At 55.4% G+C, this 21,781-nt stretch overlaps 2 protein-coding genes across 5 annotated transcripts; both read left to right on the top strand.

The window, feature by feature from the left end:
* The first annotated feature begins 72 nt into the window (after window positions 1-72).
* ETFB (electron transfer flavoprotein subunit beta) lies at window positions 73-11,182 on the top strand. 2 transcript variants are annotated; one of them, XM_047711581.1, is made up of 6 exons: window positions 73-238; window positions 7,408-7,566; window positions 7,695-7,853; window positions 8,168-8,230; window positions 10,261-10,419; window positions 10,969-11,182. In XM_047711581.1, the coding sequence occupies exons 1-6, from the start codon at window positions 182-184 to the stop codon at window positions 11,137-11,139; spliced, it is 768 nt and encodes a 255-aa protein (XP_047567537.1). In that variant the 5' UTR covers window positions 73-181; the 3' UTR covers window positions 11,140-11,182. The 2 variants fall into 2 exon arrangements, with proteins under 2 accessions (XP_047567537.1, XP_047567538.1); XM_047711582.1 differs by having other exon boundaries at window positions 10,887-11,182.
* Window positions 11,161-21,609, top strand: VSIG10L (V-set and immunoglobulin domain containing 10 like). 3 transcript variants are annotated; one of them, XM_047711580.1, is made up of 11 exons: window positions 11,161-11,296; window positions 13,784-13,917; window positions 13,998-14,834; window positions 15,222-15,515; window positions 15,683-15,967; window positions 16,397-16,651; window positions 17,100-17,378; window positions 17,615-17,911; window positions 18,776-18,889; window positions 19,094-19,248; window positions 19,729-21,608. In XM_047711580.1, exons 2-11 carry the CDS (start codon window positions 13,878-13,880, stop codon window positions 19,798-19,800), a joined length of 2,628 nt encoding a protein of 875 aa, XP_047567536.1. In that variant the 5' UTR covers window positions 11,161-11,296; window positions 13,784-13,877; the 3' UTR covers window positions 19,801-21,608. The 3 variants fall into 3 exon arrangements, 2 of the variants coding, with proteins under 2 accessions (XP_047567536.1, XP_047567535.1); XR_007123937.1 differs by lacking the exon at window positions 11,161-11,296 and having other exon boundaries at window positions 11,324-13,917; window positions 17,615-17,907; window positions 19,729-21,609; XM_047711579.1 differs by lacking the exon at window positions 11,161-11,296 and having other exon boundaries at window positions 11,324-13,917.
* The last annotated feature ends 172 nt before the right edge of the window (window positions 21,610-21,781 follow it).

Below are 21,781 nucleotides of genomic sequence, written 5' to 3'. Positions count from 1 at the left end.
ACCTCCCTCCCCTCCGGGGCCCCGATTGGTCCTTTGTCAGGGCGGAGGCGGGCATTGTCGCGGTTGATTGGCCGGCGGCGCGGGGCGCAGGCGCAAAGAGGGGAGCGGGAGAGGGGGCCGGGACATCCGGCTCCAGAGGCGGAGTGAGCCTACTGACCCCGCAGGTGGGAGCCGCAGGAAGATGGCGGAGCTGCGCGCGCTCGTGGCTGTAAAGAGGGTCATCGACTTCGCCGTGAAGGTGACCGGGCCCCTCCTTGCACCTCCCGGGAATCCCGAAACTGTATGGGGGGGTCTTCTCGTACGTCTGATCTCTGCCGCTCTTCCTCTTAAAAGTCAAAGTCACACCTGAGGGCAAAGATCAAGGACCGTGAGGTTCAGACTTCAGACCCAGCCCCTTTGGGGTCATGACCCCGCTCCCTTTTCTCAAGGTTTTGGACTCACTGTCTTAATAATTGTGTGCAGTACGAGTTACTCTCTCTGTTTCTTACCCGCTGGAGGTGCTGCGGCCCCTGTGTAACATTTGGAGAAACTGAGGCGCGGAGAGGTCACTCCGCTAGGATGGGGTAGAGCTGAGATTCCCTTCCAGGTCCGTCTGTCTCCTCAGCGCGACTAGTGCTTTGCACACAAGCCACACTTCACCTGTTAGGCTGCACTGCCCACTCAGTTGCCTTAGCTTGGGAGCCCAGAAGCCTTCACCCTACAGAGCCGCGGGAAGAGCGAGGAGGCTCTAGCCAGGAAGGGAGGGAGAAATGTTTGCTGGAGATGAAATTCTGTTTGAGCTGGTGGAATGGCTCCTATTCCCCATGAGAGGGCTTGGCGGGGGTGGGGGGCAGCGTCTTTGGGGTCCTGGCTTGACCCCGAGAGTAGCTGGTGGGGACAGAGGTGAATCAGACACAGCCTCTCCGGCCAGTTTCTCGAAATACTTGGCTTAAAGCAGACTGTAGATGGTCTGCCCATCTACTGTAGATGGTGACTGCGCATCCACGTCTGTCCCCCCATCAAACTGGGATTCCACCTATATGTCCCCAGCATTGTGCAGCACGGGCCTGGCATGCCAGAGGCCTCCTGGTGTATGAAACCAGGATCCCTGCCCACTTGGGGAGTGAGGTGGGGAGGAGGGCCTGGGAGCCGGACTTGGCAGGGAAACTTAAGTGATCGTAACTGCTCACAGTTTGGTGAGTGCTTACTGTGCGAAGGGCAGCACTCCCAAGTCCTTGACGGACATCGACTCATTCAGTACTTTTCAGTATCCTCTTGCTTGATATTATGAAGCCGGTTGGGCGGGTGAGGAGAGTGAGGCCCTCGGAGGTCCTGTTGCTTGCGGGATCACCCCACTCCAGGCGGCTACCGTCAGGATCGAAGTTTTTTTTGTTTTTTTGTTTTTTGTTTTTTTTTTTTAGATTTTATTTGTTTATTTGAGAGAGAGAGTGAGCAAGCGCACAAGAGCGGGAGGGCAAAGGGAGAGGGAGAAGCAGACTCCTCACTGAGCAGAGAGCCTGATCCCAGGATCCTGAGACCATGACCTGAGTTTAAGCTTAGCTGACAGCCACCCAGGCGTCCCTCCTCTTTCACTGTCAGGGCTGCAGCAAAGTCCTGACAGCAAGGGGCAGGGGTGTTGTCTTCAGCTGCTCTTGGGGGTCCTGGGACGTTCTCTCTTGGTTTCTTCCTACTTCTAGCTGTTGCTTTGGGTTCTTTTGCTCTCTGGGCCTCCCTGTGCCCCAGCCCTGGTCTCCATGGCTTGAGGTGCCTGTGTCTTATCTGTCTTCCCCACCGGCAGACCGGAAAATGACCAGCTTTGGGTCCCAGCCTACCCAGCACAGGGCCTGGCACACAGGTGTGTGCTGAATGAGAGAACAAAGAGAAGGTATCAGCCACTATCCTGTCCCAGGGGTGTGTGCTGCCCGGGGGCTCCCAACACTGCATCCTGTCTGTTGGCTGTGTGTGTAGGTGCCCTTTCGGAAGAAATAAATAAACATTGCCAACTACCTGATCATCGGGCCAGAGCCCCAGCACCATTGCCCTCCCTCCCTTACCAACCCCGCCACCTGTTACTTGACAGCTGGTCCCCTTCTCCATCCTCATGGGCCCAGCATTTCAGGCTTCTCTTCCTCCCAGCTGGCCCCACACAGGGTCTCCTCCCTGGTTCTCAGTGGTTCCTTTGGTCCATCCTCTCTCAGCTTCAGGGCTCTTTCTCCCCGACCCCGAGTTGCCCTCAAGCTCCCTAGCACCCTAAGGACAAAGTCACAGCCCTTCAGCCTGGTGTTCGAGACCCTTCATGGTCTGGCCGAGGCCCCTCCTCTGCTATCCGCGGTGCCGTGTCCCACGCTTACCCTTTGTGCTTCCATGGCTCCCTCACCTGGTCTCTCCTGACAGACCTGGCCCCTTTTTGCCTTGGACCTTTGCCCTCCGCTGTGCCTTCTGCGTGGGCACCCTTCCCTCCACCTCTGCTCCTTGTACCTCCCTTGTCCTGCCTCACTCTGATCTGTCAATTGTATCGAAAGTTTAGTGATTCTCTGGGATCACCTCCTCCAGGGAGCCCCTCTACCCCAACCCTCTCGGGCTTCTTGATGTGTCCTTGGACACTCCTACAGCCCCCTGGGCTTGCCTCTCTCAGCTCTGCTCACACACTGGATTGGGATCCTCTGCTCACCCAGGTGTCACCCCCATGCCCAGAATGACAGCCCCTCGGGGTGAGTGCCGGGTCTCACCCACTCTGTTCCCGGCATGGCTTTTTCACCTCCTTCCAGTCTTTGCTCAGATGTTACCTTCTCTGTGAGGCCTTCCCTGGACACTGACCTAAAATTGCAGCCCCTGTCATCCCTGGGCCCTCCCTTGCTGTAATTTCTCCCATACTCTTAGCACTTTGTAATCCACAGGGCGATTTTCTGATCACTCACTTTGGTGTCTGTGTCCTTCCAGAATTCGAGCCCCAGGGTCCGGAGGAGAGTCTGTCTGAGTAGTCAGCACTGTCTTAGATACCCGTTAGGCTCTCAGTTCAGGGCCCACTTCAAGCCAGCCACAGCTGGCATCAAGTCTGCTTCCTGTTGTGTGACCTTGGGGGAGTTGCTTAACCACTCGGAGCCTGATTTTGCTCCTCTCTACCAAGGGGATAACAGTATTACCTCCTGCATTGGGTGGCAGTGAAGTTTAAATGGGCCACTAGTATAGCGCTTGGCTGAGGGTAAGAGTCGGCCTTGGCTGGCCCTCAGGGAGGGTGGCTATTATTGGTAGAACTGGTAATGGACATTCTTTTACTCATCTGTTCAGAACACAGATGCTCTGCTCAGTGTGTGTCTGTGTGTATGTTTACGATTATTTGTCTAGGGTGTTAATTCATAAGCATTTGGCAACCCAGGAATACTCAGTTCTGGCCAGGATACATCTTCCATGAGCCGATGAGGCCGTAACCTTCAGTGTTTCTTTCAAGGCCCAGGCAGAGACTGGATCAATTCTGCATTCGTGATTTTGGCATTTTCCTAAAGAGGCTCCCCCAGAGGCTGGAAACTTCAAGCCCCAGAAAACCTGTTTCCAGCTTTGGGCCTAACCCCAGACAGCCACGCCTTCCCTCAGTTCTGGGAGCCCCTGGCCTTTCCCCCTTGCCCCTCCTGCTCTCAGCAGGGCTGGCCCCTCCTCATCCCTCAGGTCACACGTGTCAGCTCCATGAGGCTGTAGGTCTTCTTTGCCTGCCCAAGATGAGATCTGCTGTAGAAGGGTCTCAGTGTGGTGACCACCGCCTTAGTCATCTGTCACTGGCATCACTCCCTGGCCACTGTCTCCCCATCTGGCCTTGGCTGTCCTGGTCACTCTGTGTCCTGGGTGCTCTGTGCTCTGCCCAGAGTCCTAGCACATGCCCAGTGAGTGACTCACTTGACAGAAAAAAACTAGAGGACAGAACCACAGAGAAGTCCTTGAGCTGTGTCAAAAGTTCAGGGAGAGCTTTCAGAAGTCACTTTATATACACCTGCTCTGAGACAGAGGGCCACGAATAAATGGCCAGGAATAAAAGGACTGGTTCCCCTACCTCTTGAGGGCCCATTTCTCGTCCTAGAGAGTCTCATGATTCCCAAGTCAGACTTGGAGTTAGGCCCCTGGTCGTCGTGCCACTTCCTTGCTGTGTGATCCTGGGCAAGGCGCTTGGCCTTTCTGTGCTTCGGTTGCTACATCTGGTCAATGGGGATGGTAATGGCAGCAACTAACCTCCCGGGCAGTTAGGGCAGTTAAATGAATTAATATATGTAAAGCCCTTGGAGCACTACCTGTCTGGTTCATGGTTGTTTCTCTTGAAGGTTCACATTTTGCAAATTCAAGAGAAAGAGTAAAAGCTTCATGCAGGATTATCTTCTTTGATTTATAAAACCTCATTATTTAAAATAATAATAATAGAAAAAAATGACTGGCCCTGATCTTTCAGACCAACCATGGTTTCCTGACTTACGTAATTTAACTAAACAGTGTTTTTGAAGCTTGAAATCAACTCAGGCTTAAAAGGTCTTCCACCGAGAAGATGCGCTGGCACGTTTCCCAGGGCCAGAGGCTCTCATCCCTTGGTTCATGGGTGTCAGGAGTGTGGTGCGAGGAGCCCCCCCAGAGCAAGAGCAGGATGGGTGCCGTCCACCAGCCGCCGGCTTGCCAGCTCTGGCCTGTTACTGGTGGGGCTGCTTTTCTTGTTGAAAGGGGAAACCTCTGACTTGGATTTTATTTCGGTAATGAGAAGGCTTTTGTGGTTTAGTTTCCCTGCTGTTTCCAAGTGTTTGAGTGGTTCTCCTGCAGGTTCTCATGCGTGGTTCTGGCAGGTGCTTGGCCTTCGCCTACAGCCCTGAACAGAGCTGATGGAAGTCTCTGTCCGCGGGCAGTTGACATTCTGGTGGGGAGAAGACTGATAGTCACTCTCAATCAGTCCAGCCTATGTCGTATGTCAGGGGTGGTCAGTGCTATGGTGAGAGTTAAACAGGGTTAAGCGATGGGAGAGTTGGAAGGGACGGGGTTTACACAGGAGGTGAGGGACAGCAGAGGAGGTCTGGGTCAAGCCAGTGCATGTTCTGGCAAATTCTGGGGATTGTGTGCCACACGCTCAAGGTAGGTCCTAGTGAAAAAGCATGGATTCAGAACATGGTGTTGGCTCCAGTTGTATTTCATAAAATGAATTTATTTAGTTCTGAAATTTAAGCCTTATTTTTGGTGTTAAAATGACTTTTAGGGGCCCGTGGGTGGCTCAGTCAGTTAATAATCATCTGCCTTTGGCTCAGGTCATGATCTCAGGGTCCTGGGATGGAGCCTCGTGCCTGCTGCTCCCCCTGCTTGTGCACGTTCTCTGTCTCTCAAATAAATAAATAAAATCTTAAAATGACTTTTTAAAAAAATGAACTAGCAGTGATAGAAAATGATACTGTCTTTTTTCTCCTCCTCATCCTCCTCAGTGTTATGGGTCCATGAGGTGCATCCAGACTGGGAAGAGACAAACTGTGCAGGGAGGTAGTAAGAGACAGTGTCACAGTGTCCCCAGTTCGGCCAGGCTGTCATCCTGGGTCTCTGCTGCCTGAGCCCTTGGTGGCAGCCACACGGGAGGAGAGAGGCAGGCCAGGTCCTGAGCTGGATCATGCAGACGCCCAAGGAAGGCTCCCCTGGGCGTCTTGTGGGCTTCTTAGACGCAGAACCCACCTGCCTCCCCCCCCTCCTGCCTGTAGGATGTAGCCACGATACGCCCGAGTCCTGCAGGATTCTTCCCTCTCCCTGTGCCTGCCCAGCACGGAGCTCTGTCACTCCCAGCTCCAGGGACCCCTGCGGTCGGTCCATCAGCTTCCCCGTCTCTGCTGGCTCGGCGGTCCAAGGCACTGTCATTCCTCATTTCGTTGACTAACAGCCGCCCAGCCGTCTCCCCACTGTCCACCCTTGCTGTGCTCGCAGTTCCCCACCGAGAACCCGGAACGACATCCACTCGCCTCTTTATCGGCCTTGTTCTTTGTCTCTTGACCTATTCAGCTCCAGTTCATCTTTCATGTGTCCCCTCTAGTGCCACTGCCTCTGGGAGGCCTTCCTGATAGTCCCCCACGTCAGACTGGGTCACAGGCCCCCATCATCCTCTCTGAGTTCCCCAGACTTCTTTATGGATTGGCAGGTGGCAGAGCAGGAGATTTGAGCGCTTGGGTCCTAGAAACCACTGACTGGCCAGCTACTTTGCTTGGGTGCCTCAGTTTCCTCATCTGCCCACAGGGACAATGACTGCTTCTCCCTCATTGGGCTGTCACCAACATTAATGAGTTAGGTTCTTTGCTTAGAACAGGGCTCCTGCGTGATTCTCCTTCAGTGCTGGTGGCCAATAATATTCTCTCCGTTGGCTGCTAAGAGGAATGTGGTGGGCTAGGAATTGGCCCCAGCAGGCTATCCAGGCCCCAATCCGTGGGTGGATGGTAGCTGATTTGGAAGCAGGGTTTTTGCAATTGGGCCTGAGTTAAGGCTCCTGAGATGGGGAGGTTACCCCGGATCACCCAGGTGGGCCCTAATGCCATCTCCAGAGTCTGCATGAGAGAGAGGCAGAGGAAGCTGGAGGAGCCAAGGGACGGATTCTGCCCTAGAGCCTCCAGAGGGACCCCACCCGCCAAACTTGCTTGCAGCCCAATGAAACTGATTTTGGACTTCGGGCCTCTGGAGCTATGAGCCAGTAACCACTGAGTCAGCAGTAATTGGAATGGCAGCCATGGGAAATTAATAGGGGGATGGTTAGTTGTTCATACTGCCTCCCACCCCATGCTAGACCCAGAGCTCCCGGGCCAGTGGGCCTCGCTCCCTTGCTGGTGGCGGTGTCCCCAGAATTTGGCTCTGGGCCAGCCCACAGTTGGTGCTCAGTTAAGATGGACCGTGTGAGGAAAGGAGTGAGTGGAGTTTGCCTGTTTGGCAGAATAGGCCTTTGATGCTAGTGTTTTGCAAACTAGATCATGACCACGTGTCAGTCATGAGATCCGTGTGGAGGGTTGACATTTAAAGAAAGAGCAGAAAATGTCAGGGTACAGTGTACAAATCAGGGGAAGCATTGTTCACCGAACCTCGTGTTGCCATATTTCTGTTGGTATGGAAGTATATGTTGTGTATTTGTAATATACTCAGGAATATCCTAAAGTATATTTCACACTGTGGTTTACAGTAAACCAAAATTCGAGAAACATTGTCTTGGGCCCCAGGAGCAGTGACAGAGTCGGACAAGCATGTCCGATGTCCCCCAGTGCTCCACAAATGTGTGAGTGACATCATGAGAGGACGACCCTCTGGCTGTGAATTCTCATCTACTATGTCCCCAGAGCTGCAGGACCTTGACAAGGCCCTGCCCCTTTCCGGGTCCCGGTTGTCCCCATCCAGCCCTTGCCTTCTTGCCTGTTTCTCCTGACCCGGCCCCTTCCCTTGCTGAGTCGGCAGATCCGGGTAAAGCCTGACAAGACAGGCGTGGTCACTGATGGCGTGAAGCACTCCATGAACCCCTTCTGTGAGATCGCTGTGGAGGAGGCCGTGCGGCTCAAGGAGAAGAAGCTGGTGAAAGAGGTCATCGCCGTCAGCTGTGGGCCCGCCCAGTGCCAGGTGCTCAGGTCCTGGGAAGAAGGTGCCATCCAGGGCCCCGAATCCTGGGTCTGGGGGAGGAGGGCCTGGGACCAGGCTCCTGGGTCCCCTTGGGGCTGGAAGCTGAGTCACATCCCTTCTCCTGGCAGGAGACCATCCGCACTGCTCTGGCCATGGGTGCGGACCGAGGCATCCACGTGGAGGTGCCAGCTGCAGAGGCAGACTGCCTGGGTCCCCTGCAGGTGGCCCGGGTCCTGGCCAAGCTGGCAGCGAAGGAGAAGGTGGATCTGCTGCTGCTGGGCAAGCAGGTGAGCGCGCTTCCACTGCTGCACTCCCCTCCCTGCTCAGCACCGCAGAGGTCGCGGCAGGCACTGTGATGCCAGCGGGCCCAGGCCTAGTGGAGAGTGTGAACGGGGTGGGCAGGGTGACTGTGGACGTCAGAAAGACTCCTGGGGTCCTATGAGGTAGGATCGGAGCCCCAGTGGTTATGGTGATGGTCCGCGTGGAAGAGGAGGCCGGTGGACCATGGACAGATGTGTGGCCAAACCCCCATCTAGACAAAGGCCTGAATGGCATGTGAAAAGCCACATTGTCATACAGTCTTCTCTCTTTCTCCACCAAGGCCATTGATGATGACTGTAACCAGACGGGACAGATGACAGCTGGATTGCTAGACTGGCCACAGGTGAGGTTGGAGTGGGGAGCATCTCTAGGGGCCAGATCTGGGGGCCCAGAAAAGGGCCACTCTTGTCCCTGCCCTTTTGGAGGGAGGCAGGCTTAGTAAGACAGGGCGGCTTCTCCAGCAGGCAGGAAGGAAACGTGCATGGCCAAGACACTAGGCCTTTTCTAGGCCTTTGGTGCTCTGTTTTTATCAGCTCTGTCACTCCACAAGTGCACCAAATTCATCCCTGCCCCAGGGCCTTTGCACTTGCTGTTCCCCCGGCAGTCTAGGACATGATTCTCTCAGACTGCCTCATGGCTTTCCCACTCTTTCCTTCAGGTCTCTGCTCAGTTGTTAGCTCTTTAGAGAGGCCTTCCTTCCCCACCCTGTATGAAATTCCAGATGCCCCCTCCTCACCTATGCCGGTCCAATAGGAACATAAGCCACCTAGGTGATCTAAAATGTTTCATAGCCCGATTAAAAAAATAAAAAGACACAGGCAGAATTAATGGCAATAATATTCTATTTAACTGAACACATCTAAAGTGTGATTATCTCAGCATATAATCAGTATAAGAAAATACTGAGCTATTTTACATTCTTTTCTCTTTTTGTATGAAGTCTTCGAAATCCATTGTGAATTATACATCTACAGCACATCTCAGTTCAGGTGCTGAATTTCTATCAGAAATACTTAGTTTAAATTCCCAAAACTCACAGTTGAAAAAGTAGGCTCACGTATCCCAGGTTGTTCCAAACAGACTTACAAGTTTTCGGGAACTGCATCAAATATCTTTTTTTTTTAATAGCAACTTCATTGAGATTAAGTGACTTAACGATAAACTGCACATATTTAAAGTGACAGTTTGGTAAGCTTGGACACACATACACACCCATGAAGCCATCATCACGATCAGGATAATATATTTGGCTTACGGATCTTTAAATATGTTTATTTATTAAAAAGATGTATTTACTTATTTGAGAGACAGAGAGAATGGGGGGAGGGGCAGAAGGAAGGAAGCAGACTCCCCGCTGAGCTCACTCTTATGACCTGGAGACCATGACCTGAGCTGAAATCAGGAGTCAGGCGCTTGCTTAACTGACTGAGCCACCAGGTGCCTCTCGGTCTTTAAATTTAAATTAATTAATTAAGATGAAAAATCCCATCCCACAATTGCACTACTAGCCACATTTCCTACATTAAGAAGACACTCTAGTCCTGTGGCTGCCGGGTATGTATTTGGTTTCTGGCGGCCTTCCCGGCCAGAAAAAATGTGCACGAAAGCCTGGGCCTTTTTGGTCGTTTTCACAGTGTATCCGAAGGCTGGTTCGTGGGGGCCTCGGATGAGATTGGGAGTGGTGGACCATTCCAGCTAATACTTAAAAGGTTTGTCCAGTGAGTGAGTGAGTGGAGAGAACAGGTTGGTTGGACAAAGAGGGTGCAGGTCTATCAGCCAGTGTTGATATAGGACTGGGGGACCAAGGGGCTCGGCCAGAGCTTGGGCACCGATCGAAGAAGACCGGGTCCCGGCAGGTGTTTCCAGGGTCAGCCTAGCCGAGGGGCCTGGAAGGGAGCCCCAGGGGACAGAATGGTGGGTACCGGGAGCAGGGCATGGAGCCACTTCTTGGCTTGACTGCTGGTGGGTGACAGCACATTTTGGAGTCTTTCTCTGCTTCAGTTTTCCTCATCTGTTGAGTGGGGACAATAGCATTGACCTTACAGTGTTCCCATGAGGGCCTGATGGCTGTTTAGAACAGCGCCCTTCCCCTGCATACATGTTCATTGTTAAGGTAGGTTGACAATAGGCAGGAACCTAACTGGCAGGTTCAAGTCATTAGGACCCGCACCTTGGTTCCCAGTGAAATTACAGATACTCGCCCTAGATTTTTGAGATCCCTTTCTGTGGCTTCATCCTGTTTATGAACTTGTGTCTATAGGTTACCTTGTGGGACTCTCTCCTGTTCTCTCATTCATTCCCTCATCCATGCATGTACTCCCACTGCTCTGTGCCTGTCTTGAGTTAACCTCGCCCCCACCCTTCTCTCCCCAGGGCACTTTCGCCTCCCAGGTGACACTGGAAGGGGACAAGCTGAAAGTGGAGCGGGAGATCGACGGGGGCCTGGAGACCCTGCGGCTGAAGCTGCCTGCCGTGGTGACCGCTGACCTGCGGCTCAATGAACCCCGCTACGCCACGTTGCCCAACATCATGGTGAGTGCTTGGTGCACGGGCCCCTGAGGGCCCGGGAGTGGGTGAGTGCATTGCAGGCCCAGTGCCTCCCTGGTGCTCAGATGCGGGGAGAGGGGATCCAAGGGACTTCTGATCCGAAGGAACTGCTCATCTGGCTAAAAGGAGAGTTTACTGTCCATCATGGCCAGTAGCATCTCATCCAGTAGGGTGGGCTCTGTGAGTTAGCTCCGCCAATAGGGAGCGTTCAGTGGGTCTGCTTGGCCCAAAGTCCATCGAGTCTTAACTGCCAGAAGGTTGACGTTGCCAGTCCATTTCAGCCCGTGAAGGGCCTCCCAAGGCAGCTGACTAAAAGAGGACCCTCAATAGAAGGGCTTCCCGGGCCGTCCCCGCCTACAGACATGATCTCTACCGGGCCCGGGAAGAGGTCCCAGTTGTCCTGGTTGGTGGGTGGGTCCAAACAAGTTCGGGCAGTGGGATTGGTTCTGCAGACGTGGCAGTCATGGGGAGGAGGCTGCCGGAGGGGCCGCAGGCGCTCCAGCAGCCCGGTGAACAGCGGCTGCCCGTGTGCAGAAAGCCAAGAAGAAGAAGATCGAGGTGATCAAGGCCGGAGACCTGGGTGTGGACCTGACCTCCAAGCTCTCTGTGGTTAGCGTGGAGGACCCGCCCCAGCGGACAGCCGGCGTCAAGGTAGAGACCACGGAGGACCTGGTGGCCAAGCTGAGGGAGATTGGGCGGATTTGAGCCCCTTCCCTGAAACTCAGCAATAAAACTATGACCCTCCCGACGACTGTCTCTGTTTAACTCATTCCCTGGAGACCTGGTCTTTGGTTCAGTCAACAAACATTTGCTTAAATCTTCTGCGTGCCAGGCCCTGTACTGGGTGACGCCGGTGACCCAGGTGAGTCACATCCAGTCCCTGTGAAGCTCCATGCTGAAGGGGGGCCGGGGTGGGGGGATGGACACGGACAGAGGCAACTGTATGCCAGGTGCTGTACGCTCCGAGCTCAGGTGACACCACGAGCTTGGGAGCCCGCCTGCGGCACCTGAGCTGGTACGTGGGGCAGAGAGCTTTCCCAGAGAGAGGGCATCGCTGCTGAGTCCTAAAGGACACCTTTCCGTGAGGTGGGGAGAAGGACTTTCATCTACAGAGTGTTTGCTGGGGCTCCCAGGTGCCAGGCACCTACCGAGACTCCGGGTACAAGAGGGAAGGAAGCTGGAAGCTCAGGGTCTGGCTGGGGAGACTGACAACGATGAAAACCTCGTGTGGGGATGGAGAGCTGGGGCCTGGAGTCAAACTCGGAGATCTGAAAGCCTCGCTCGCAGTTACCGGCTGCGGGGGTCTCGAGTGAGTGACATCCCCTGTCTGAGCTTTGGTTTCCCATCTGGCTGATCAGAATAGGAAGGGCTTAGTGCAGTGGTTAAAGGCTCGGGGTCTTGCTCTCGAGGCCCTAGCCAGGCCACTCCCTGGCTCTGGGAGGACTCTGGCAGGTTCCCACTCCCTGAGCCCGGATTCCCTCCTCCCTTGGGGCAGTTAGTAATAACACCTGTGTTCTGGTTGTCTGGCATGGCATAACGAACCACGCCAAAACTCAGAGACTTAAGCCAGCGATCACTTATTTTGCCCATAAATCTGAAATTCGGGCAGGGCTTGGCAGGACAGCTCACCTCTCCAGGCGGCCTCAGTTGGGGTCTCAAGTAGGGCCAGAGGGTCCACATCCAAGATGACTCAGTTTTGTGGCCTGCAAGCCGGTCGGGGTTGTTGGCTTGAGCTGGCTGTTGGCCAGAGACCACGACTCCTCTGGGGCGGTGGGGGTGGGGCGCTGCAGGAGCTTTGTCACAACCTGGTGGCTGGGTTCCAAGAGGGAGCGTTCCATCACACGTGAAGTGGAAAGTGCCCGTCTGTGGGCCGAGATGCAGACCCTGGCATGGGCTCCCTTCTGCTGTGCTCTCTTGGCCTGGTAGTCAGAAGCCAGCTGGATCCGAGGGGAGGGGACATAGACCCCTCCTTAAAGATGCAGGCATCTCTAAGCTATAAAACTTAGCCCATTAGTGCAGCTCCCCCCAGAACCACACTTGACACAAGGAAGGTGCTCACTCTATGATGACATTGTCGTTACCATCAGCATGGTGAGAACTCGCTGATAAGCTCAGAAGACTGACTGTGAGCTGAGCAGAGGCCCTGAGCCCAGTCCGGAGTGGTCGGAGCTTTCTGAAGGGAGTGAGCATCTGACTGCCTTGAGCCAAAGCCCAGCTCCACCCTCTGGCTGTGCAACCTTCTTCAGGTCTCTGGACCTCTCTGAGCCATAGTCCCCTGGCCTATAAAATGAGGATAATGACACCCCAGCTCATAGGGCATTTGGAAGTGTTCGGGCAGATAATGCCTGGGAAGCATGTCACATGGTTCTTGGCGCAGGAAAAGTGGTAATTATTATTATGATTCTTAATTAGGTGAGGCTGCTGGACAAGTTGGGGGAGGGGGTGGTAGAGGGAGTGAGCAGAGCATTCCAGGCAGAGGAGAGACTGCCTGCAAATCTGGGAGGGGAGAGATGGGGCATAGGAATGGCCGGATGTTCAAAGAGTAAGAGGGTGGAGGGTGTGACCGAAGTGGGTAGGTCTGGGCCACTCTGGGTCTGGAAGGGACCTTGGATATCTCCTGAGGGCTCAGGGGAGCCACACACAGGAGAGGTAGGGGTAGAAAGGGATCAAGTGTGGATCCATGAAGTGGTGGAGGCTGGAGGGAGGAGGCTGGGAGAGAGGATGGGTCTGGCCAGTGGGAATGGAGAGGAAGGGGCAGAGCAGGAGGGGAGAGAAGGGAAGAGGGCTCCCAGCCTCTGCATAGATGTGGAACCACACTTGAGATGGAGAACCCAGGAAAGGGGTTGTGTTGGGGGAAGATGCTGAGTTCGGTGGAACACAGGGCATTTGAGGGGGCAGGGAAATGCAATCTGGGTCTTGGGAGAGGGTTGGGAGACGGCCTGTGGAGACTTGTTCAGAGGGCAGCAGGGAGCTGTGGGAGGAGTTGGAGCAGAGTAGGAAGAGGGTCGGATGCAGGTATCTGAGGCTGCAGGCAGGCCAAAGTGGGCTCAGGTCCACAGTCTGGTGAGAGGAAGCGTGAACTGAGGCCAAGGCCATCAGAGGTGGCGCTCTGAAGGGTCACCTTGCCCTCCTCCAAGAGGTCTTCCTGGCTTCTCTTCCCCGTGAGTTTTCTACCACGTTTCCGCTGGGAGACCCAGCTCTCCCTGTCTTCACGCAGGGGTGGGGAGTGCCTGGGTCAGATGGGACCAGCTGATGAGGACCAGTGGGGCAGGGTGGCTGGCTCTGCCACTAGATTGAGGGTGGGGGATCCTGGCACCTCCCACTGGGTCTGGCTTCCTTCCCCGCCCAGGAAGCTACCAGTCCTGTCAGACTCGTCGACCAGGGAGGCACAGGTGCAGGCCCCGGAGTCTCGCTGCAGTGTCCTCACGGGTGCGGCCAGCACCATGGACACCTCACGGGCTCTGCTGCTCTTCCTGCTCCTGGGTAAGTCCCCTGCTCAGCCCCTTCCCCACTGGTTCGCCTGCTCAGCAGACCCCCAACGGCCTCTCCTTCTGTCCTTGCAGCCTCCGGAGGAGGGGTCCTCAACCCCCAAGCCTCTTCTGGAGTTCAGCAACCCAGTTTCTCCCTGGACTCAGAAAGCTCTTCCCAGAGCCCAGGTTCAAAAGTCTCCATCCAACCCCCCAGATGGAAATTTCCAGATCAGTCTCCAGGTCCAAAAACCACTGCTGCTGTCCCTCATCCCAAATGGTTTCCTGAGGCCTCGAATTTGAGTGATGTGCCTCTGTCCATCTGGTCAGATGTTTCTGCTGAGGGCCAAAAGTTGAGCCTGGATCCTGCCTTCTCTGAAATCCCGGGTTCTGAAGTATTTTCTGTCTTGGGTTCTCAAGTTCCTGCCAAAGACTCAGAGCCCTCCTTTGTTAAGACCCCAACTTCGAACATTTCAGCCCAAGGCCCAGACCCTGAAGCATCCATTGAGACCCCAGGTTCAGAATCCTCCCCTGAGGGTCAAGATCTTGAAATCTCTGCCCAGAACCCTGAATCCAAAGTAACTGCAGTAGCCCACCCCATGGAAAGCCTCCCCCAGCAAGTGGGGAGGCCTCTCTCGGTGCTAGTGGGGACCGCCATCCAGCTCCCTCTAGTTCCGGTTCCCAGCCCCGGCCCTCCTGCTCCTCTGGTTGTCTGGCGTCGAGGCTCCAAGGTGCTGGCAGCCGGAGGCCTGGGGCCAGGGGCCCCCCTGATCAGCTTGGACCCTGCTCACCGAGACCGCTTACGATTTGACCAGGCCCAGGGGAGCCTGGAACTTGCCTCCGCCCAGCTAGAGGATGCTGGGGTATACACTGCTGAGGTTATCCGGGCTGGGGTCTCCCGGCAGATTCGGGAGTTCACCGTGGGTGTGTATGGTAAGTGGGCACAGAGGTCCAGAATGCAGGCCCTTTGGGAAGGTGGCTGCTGTCTGATCATGTTTTCTCCCCTGAGGTAGGGGTCCCTCGACGGGGAGAGAGGACTTCTGAGTTGGAGGGAGGAGGAATAAGAGGGGCTGGGGGTCAAGACAGAGGTTCTTAAGGGAAATTGGACCTGGGGATCAAGACCCCTGGAGACTCGGAATCCTGAGTCTCTGAGAGGAGAGAGTGGGGGACTTAGACTTATGGGTCTGTGAGGAGGGGGACTCCTGGGGCTGGGCCGGGAAGTCCTGGGTGGGAGGAGTGGAGAAGGCTGGGGCCTGGAGTCCTGACTATACAGCAAGAGGGGGCCAGGGACCGGGTCCTGAACCCATCTCCCTCTCCCAGAGCCGCTGCCCCAGCTGTCGGTGCAGCCTGAGACCCCTGAGACAGAGGAGGGGGCGGCCGAGCTGCGGCTGCGCTGCCTAGGGTGGGGGCCCGGTCGTGGGGAGCTGAGCTGGAGCCGGGACGGACGCACCCTGGAGGCAACGGACCCTGAGGGAGCAGAGCCACCCCGGATCCGCACAGAGGGCGACCAGCTGCTCATCACGCGCCCTGTGCGCGGCGACCAGGCCCGGTACACTTGTCGCGTCCGCAGCCCCTTCGGCCACACGGAGGCTGCGGCCGACGTCAGTGTCTTCTGTGAGTTGGGGTGTGCCTCGGGTCGGGGGCCGGGATCCGGGAGCTCATCCTCCTGAGTCCGAGGCGGAGGGGGGATTGGAGGTCCCCGGAGGTCCCCTGGAGCGCCCCAGGCTCGTGGCGGTGTCCCGGGTGACCCTGACTCTCCCCGTCCGGATCCCTTCATCCAGACGGCCCGGATGCGCCGGTCATCAAGGTGTCCTCGGATCGCGACGCCGCTCCCGCCCTGTATGTCACCGCGGGCAGCAACGTGACCCTGCGCTGCACCGCCACCTCGCGGCCGCCCGCCGACATCACCTGGAGCCTGGCCGACCCGGCCGAGGCCGCGGTGCCCTCAGGCCCGCGTCTCCTGCTGCCGGCGGTCGGGCCGGGCCACGCCGGCACCTATGCCTGTCTCGCCTCGAACCCGCGCACCGGCCACCGCCGCCGTTCCCTGCTCAACCTCACCGTGGCGGGTGAGCGCGGCCCGTAGGTGGGATCAGCAAATAAAGGAATTACCTAGGAAGGGGGCGGAGTCACAAGAGGGGCGGGGTCGTTCTAGAAATGAGCGGGTTGTCTTAGATGAGGGACGGGGCACAACAGGAGGGCACAGACGTTTGGCTGAAGGCCCAGAGTAACTCGGTGGGAGGGGTTATGTTTGCGAGAAAAGAAATCAGTGCCGAGATGTAGTCTTCTCGGGAAAGGGAGGCCGTCGGTGGGGCTGCTGCTGCCCGCTCAGCCCGGACGTTTCTGGGAAAGGGAGCTGGGTGGCAAGAGAATGGGGCGCGGATGGCGCCTACCGGCCGGTGCCAAATACAGAAGGGTCAGCGCGAACGCGCGGAGAGGCGGGTTGGAGGGGTGGAGGGGAAGAGGCTGGCCCCTTGATCTCTCCCTCCGCTCCACAGACCTGCCTCCCGGGTCCCCACAGTGCTCAGTCGAAGGCGGTCCGGGGGACCGCAGCCTCCGCTTCCGCTGCTCGTGGCCCGGCGGGGTCCCCGCCGCCTCCCTGCAGTTCCAGGGTCTCCCTGAAGGCGTCCGCGCGGGGCCGGTGCCCTCCGCGCTCCTGGCGGCGGTCCCCGCCCACCCCCGGCTCAGCGGTGTCCCCGTCACCTGCCTCGCTCGTCACCTGGTGACCACACGCACCTGCACTGTCACTCCGGGTGAGAGCCGGTGGGACTTCTTTCCTGTTTCCCGAGGAGGGGCGTATTTCTTAGCTCCTTTAGGAAATGAGAAAGGCAGACTTCTAACTCCGGGAAAAGAGATTTCTTTGTCTTAAACCCTACAGAAGGACCAAGGTTGTTCCTATACTGCAAGCAGGGAAAAGGGCCACAGTTTCTTTCCTGGACCCAGGAAGAGGGCTGACACCTTCCTACGTGTCCCGAGCAATAAAGGCTCGAGAACAATATGAATTCCCCAGTCCAGAACCTGGTTCATAGCATGTATCTCATAAGGCGTTATTAAGGACATCCGATGATGATTGAACGAGAGTGAGTGAATGAGCAGTGCTTCCTTGTTTGGCTAAAGTTTCACAGCGGTTTCCTTCCCCAAAGGGCGGGGCTTGGACTCCAGGATGACGTCTTGACTTGGCTGGGTTTCTTCTACCTGCAGAGGCCCCTCGGGAGGTGCTGCTGCATCCCACAGTGGAGGAAACACCGTCTGGGGAGGCGGAGGTGGCGCTTGAGGCCACTGGCTGCCCTCCACCATCCAGAGCATCTTGGACCCGGGAAGGGCGGCCTGTGGCCCCTGGAGGTGGGGGTCGCCTCCGGCTCAGCCAAGATGGGCACAGGCTCCTCATTAGCAACTTCAGTTTGGACTGGGACCTGGGAAATTACTCCGTGTTGTGCAGCGGGGCGCTGGGTGCTGGGGGCAACCAGATTACTCTCATTGGTGAGTGCATTCCTTTCCCAGAACCCAGAAGTCCTCCAGCCCTCTCCAACCTCAGATCTAGTCCCCAGCTCCTTCTCCTTCAGATCCAAGAGTTCAAGACCTCAGTCCCTTCCTCTTGTAGGCCTGGAAGGCTCCCCAGACCCTCTGCCCCCAGGACCTATGAGCCCAGGTCTTCAGCCCCCTTCCCTCTCCCCTCTAGGACCCATAAATTCAGCCCCCACCTTAATCCTCCCCAGGACCTTCCATCTCCTCATGGAGGCTGCAGAGAGCCCAGGATGCGGCAGTGCTGACCTGGGATGTGGAACGTGGGGCCCTGATCAGTGGTTTTGAGATCCAGGCACGACAAGAGGGCCCCAACCTGGGTAGAGCCACTACGTACAAGGACTGGATCTCCCTGCTTTTCCTGGGGCCTCAGGAGCGGTCAGCCGTGGTGCCTCTTCCTCGCCGGAACCCTGGGACCTGGACCTTCCGTATCCTCCCCACCCTGGGGGGCCAGCCAGGGACCCCATCACAAAGTCGAATCTACCAGGCCAGTGAGTTGGGGCTGTTGGAGCCTTTTCCTGGGCTGCCTCCCTTCAGTCTGTTTCCTTGTATCCTGCTTATCTGTCTGTATCCTTTTTCGGGGGCTACGGTCACAACGGACCATAACCCGCGTGGCTTGAACACACAGCAATGTAGTCTCTCCCAGCTCTGGAGGCCAGAAGTCAGAAATCAAGGGGTCAGTGCTCCGTCTCAGGGAAATCGGGGCTGTGCACCCTCTGAGACTTGGGGCAGAGTCTTTGCGGGTCTCTCCCAGCTTCTGAGGGTGGCCGTCCGTTCTTGGCCTTCCTTGAGTGTAGCTGCATTGCTTGGTCTCTGCCTCCAGCTTCCCACAGCCTCCTCCTCCCTGTGTGTGTCTCTGTCTTCTTCTTGTGAGGGCTCTAGTCATCTCGGATTAGGGCTCATCCTGATGATCTCTTCTTGACTTGATTGGCTGTACTGTGTCTCCCCCCAAAGATATATTGACATCTTAACCCTCGGTACCTGTGAATGTGGCCTCATTTGGAAACAGAGTCTTCGCAGCAGATTGACTCTATTTCTGTGATAGCGTCTTATTTCTGTCATAGCACACTTATTTTTTTTCTTAGTACAACCTGTAATTGTTATTAATTGGTGCGTCATTTCTGATTTCCCTAAAAATTAATCCCCATGAGAGTAGGTATCTGGGTTTGCTCACCGGTGGACTGTTACCATCTGGTAGAACGCCAGGCGCACCGCTTACTTAGTAAATGCTGAAAGAATTGAGAGTCTGGGGTCCCAGGAATTGGGTTCCGAAAGAGTTGGAGCAGGGGACTTAGGAAACGTGGGTCCAGCCCTAGCTCCTGCTCTCTTATCCGCCATCGCTCTGTCTCTTCCAGGTCCCACCCTGGGCTCCGGGGCCATTGCTGGCATCATCCTGGGCTCCCTACTGGGCCTGGCGCTCCTGTCAGCACTTCTCTACCTGTGCATATGCTGCCTGTGCAGGCTCAGGGGTAAGTGAGGGCCCACTGGAGAGGGTCCCTAGAAAGAGCTGAACCAGTCAGCACGGCCACAGGCTATTCATCCCGCCTTCTACCTCCAAATCAGCCTATCAGAGTGAGGCCCCGCCCCTCACCGAGCTTCCCTGGTCATTAGCTGGGTTGGTATGTTGCAACAGCCAATGACGTGCTTCTGTTTCTCGTTCCTCCTCTTTCTAGGAGACTCTCTCAAGAAAAAGAAGCATCCGCCCTCCTTGACCCCTGTGGTTCCCCCACTGGAAAAAAAGATGCAGAGCGTGACCCCAGTGCAGACCTCACAGCCTCTGCCCCTCAAAGTCCCGCTGGAGGACCCTAGCCCAATCGGGGCCCACCAAGTGAGTGTCGGTGCCCCAGTGTCCTGGAATGGGCTGGAACTTTTTGTGTTTTAGGGAGAGGAGGTGATCTGAGGCTTCTTCCTTCAGCTTTACTTGTTGGTTTACAAAGTCGGTAAATAACCCCCCTCCCTTTTTAATACATAAATATTGGACAGGAATTCCCATCACATTTTTGCTGTAGTTCTTACTACAATTTCTTACTCCAATTTCCCGCCAAAGGAGGGAGAACTCCTTTATTCTTTTCCATAAAAATTGGCAAAACTTCCATCTTCTATCAGATGTGGGATGGGATATCTTCTCCCCGGCGAAAGCTGGGTTGTCTCCTGTCCCAAGGGTGGGCAGACATTTCTTTTTTCCCTGTTGTCAATGAGGAGAACCCGGCTAACTCTGACTGATGTGAGCTAGCCCTCGAAAAAGGTGAGTCATGTCACATTCAGGGTGACACCTGAGGTTGTCCTCCTCCCTTCCTTTCTCTTCCAGGCTGCTGGTCTCAGTACAGTCATCTCTCCGGGTGGGGGCCCGAGGACTGTTCGGGCAGCCACACAGGTGTGACCAAGGCCCGCTCCGCGCAGGATTTTTTTTTTTTTTTTGGTAGGACCTCCTGTTTCATCCCAAAAGCAGGCAGGGCCCTCCTGTCCTGCTGTGACTGAAGACTGGCTCTGGGCATGGGACTTCCTGTCTCTCTCTCAGGGCAGAAGACTCTGCTTGTATTTGCACAGCTAAGGCGCTGTGGCTTCCGGGCTGTGGCTTCCGGGCTGGGAGAGACTGTTGCCGATCTACCTGTGTGGTTTGCACAGCCTCCAGGCAGGACCTACAGGCTTGGTGCTGGACAGGCTGGTGGACAGGCGAGGCTTGTCCTGTGCTGCTTCAAGCCCCAGGGGGCGCCCAGCCTCATTCTCTCAGAAGGTCTTTCTACGTTCCCCAGTCTCCTCCAGGCCATACCCATTCAGCTGCCAGCGTCTGCATCTTGAAATAGCTCAGAACACATCCTCTCCTCTTTAAACTCTTCTGGGGGAGCCCCTTGCCCTTCAGATATTGTCCCGACCCCTCACTGTGATTTTCAGAGCCTTGTAGTTGGGCTTCTGTCGACCTCTGACCTCCCCTTCCAGTACTTTCACCCCTGCCACTCAATTAACAACAGGCTTTCTGTCTACCCGGCTCTATTTTGCCTCCAGGGCTTTGCCCCAGGGTTTGCTTTGCCTGGAACCCCACTCTTTGCCCCCGGTTATTCACTTCTCAAGGACAATGCTAACTGACCTACAACGATTTATAGAAAATATATATTTGCTCATGCAGATGACCAAAATATGTTTCTCAGATATCTTTGGTCTTGCTCAATCCAGTTCTTGAAAAACGGTTCAGAGCCCTAAAGGTGAATTGAGTGGCTTGTTATTAACGAAGGTGACTTTTGGACCCCACCCAAAGGGGAGCTGGTTGCCTGGAGGACCAAACCTGTGATTAGAGGACTGGAACTTTATCACACCCCTCCCTGCCCGCCCCTCCCAGAGGGGGAGGGATTGGAGGTTGAATCAGCCAATGGCCAGTGACTTAGTCAATCATAACGATATAATGAAGCCTTCGTATAACCCAAGAGGCCAGCTCTTGGGTCCATTTCCGGAGAGCTTCCATGCTGGGGGAACCAGCATGCTCCCCTGTGCCATGAGCCGGGCCCCAGGCCCCACAAGGACAGAAGCTCCTTTGTTTGGGAGATTGCCCTGGGTATCTCTTCATCTGGCTGTTGATTCATATCCTCTAATAAACTGGTAAATGTAAGTAAGTGTTTCCCTGAGTTCTGCAGCCAGTCTAGGAAATTAATCAAATCCAAAGAAGAAGGCTTTGGAACCTCCAGCTGTAGGCAGTCGCTCAGAAGCCTGGGTAGCAGTTTGGGGCTTGCAGCTGGAATCCGAAGTGGGAAATGGGGGTGTCAGTCTTGTAGGAAGGACCCTTCACCTTTGGAATCTCAAGCTATCTTTGGAGAGACGGTGTCAGAATGGAGGTGAATTCTCAGACACCTGCTGGTGTATGAAAATTGGTGTGGGGGGAATCCCCCCAATATTGGAATTGGATCCAGAAATCCTAAAAATGTAACCATTACCAGCTTAGGAGGTTGGCTTGGTTATGGGTTCAGTCTCACAACCTCTGAACCTCTGGCTTCTCTCACATAACTTTGTACGTACTAAACTCGTTTACCCTCTGCCTCCCTCCTTCAACTGAGTACGTCATGAAGGCAGAGACCATGTTATTATCCCCAGCACTTAACACAGAGCCTGGCACACAGCAGGCAATCAATAAACACTGGTTGACTGAGCAAATGTTTTGGCGCCAGCAAAGGCTGGGCTTACCACTGTTCTCCCCAGCGTGATGCATTTTCTCTCTTAGCTGGGTTTCTCATTGGAAATGTAGGGAGCGCATCAGTGAAGATTCCCTTGGCTGCAAGTAACAAACGGTGGCAAAATAAGTGGTGATTTCAGGCTGGCTCAGCAACATAGTGACCCGGGTTGGCATATTGTCTCATGTGGCAATATGGCTGCTG

This window comes from Lutra lutra, chromosome 17 (assembly GCF_902655055.1).
Source record: "Lutra lutra chromosome 17, mLutLut1.2, whole genome shotgun sequence".
Taxonomy (NCBI): domain Eukaryota; kingdom Metazoa; phylum Chordata; class Mammalia; order Carnivora; family Mustelidae; genus Lutra; species Lutra lutra.
Note: the sequence above shows the minus strand (reverse complement) of the source record. Positions and strands in the feature narration are given on the sequence as shown.

Excerpts from the sequence above, each read along its gene's own strand:
- VSIG10L (XM_047711579.1), top strand. The coding sequence starts at position 13,674 with ATGGGACCAGCTGATGAGGACCAGTGGGGCAGGGTGGCTGGCTCTGCC. Across the intron at positions 15,516-15,682 it reads GGCCGACGTCAGTGTCTTCT|ACGGCCCGGATGCGCCGGTC; the intron begins GTGAGTTGGGGT and ends CCCTTCATCCAG. Across the intron at positions 16,652-17,099 it reads CACCTGCACTGTCACTCCGG|AGGCCCCTCGGGAGGTGCTG; the intron begins GTGAGAGCCGGT and ends TTCTACCTGCAG.
- ETFB (XM_047711581.1), top strand. The coding sequence starts at position 182 with ATGGCGGAGCTGCGCGCGCTCGTGGCTGTAAAGAGGGTCATCGACTTC. Across the intron at positions 239-7,407 it reads TCATCGACTTCGCCGTGAAG|ATCCGGGTAAAGCCTGACAA; the intron begins GTGACCGGGCCC and ends CTGAGTCGGCAG. Across the intron at positions 7,567-7,694 it reads GTGGGCCCGCCCAGTGCCAG|GAGACCATCCGCACTGCTCT; the intron begins GTGCTCAGGTCC and ends TTCTCCTGGCAG.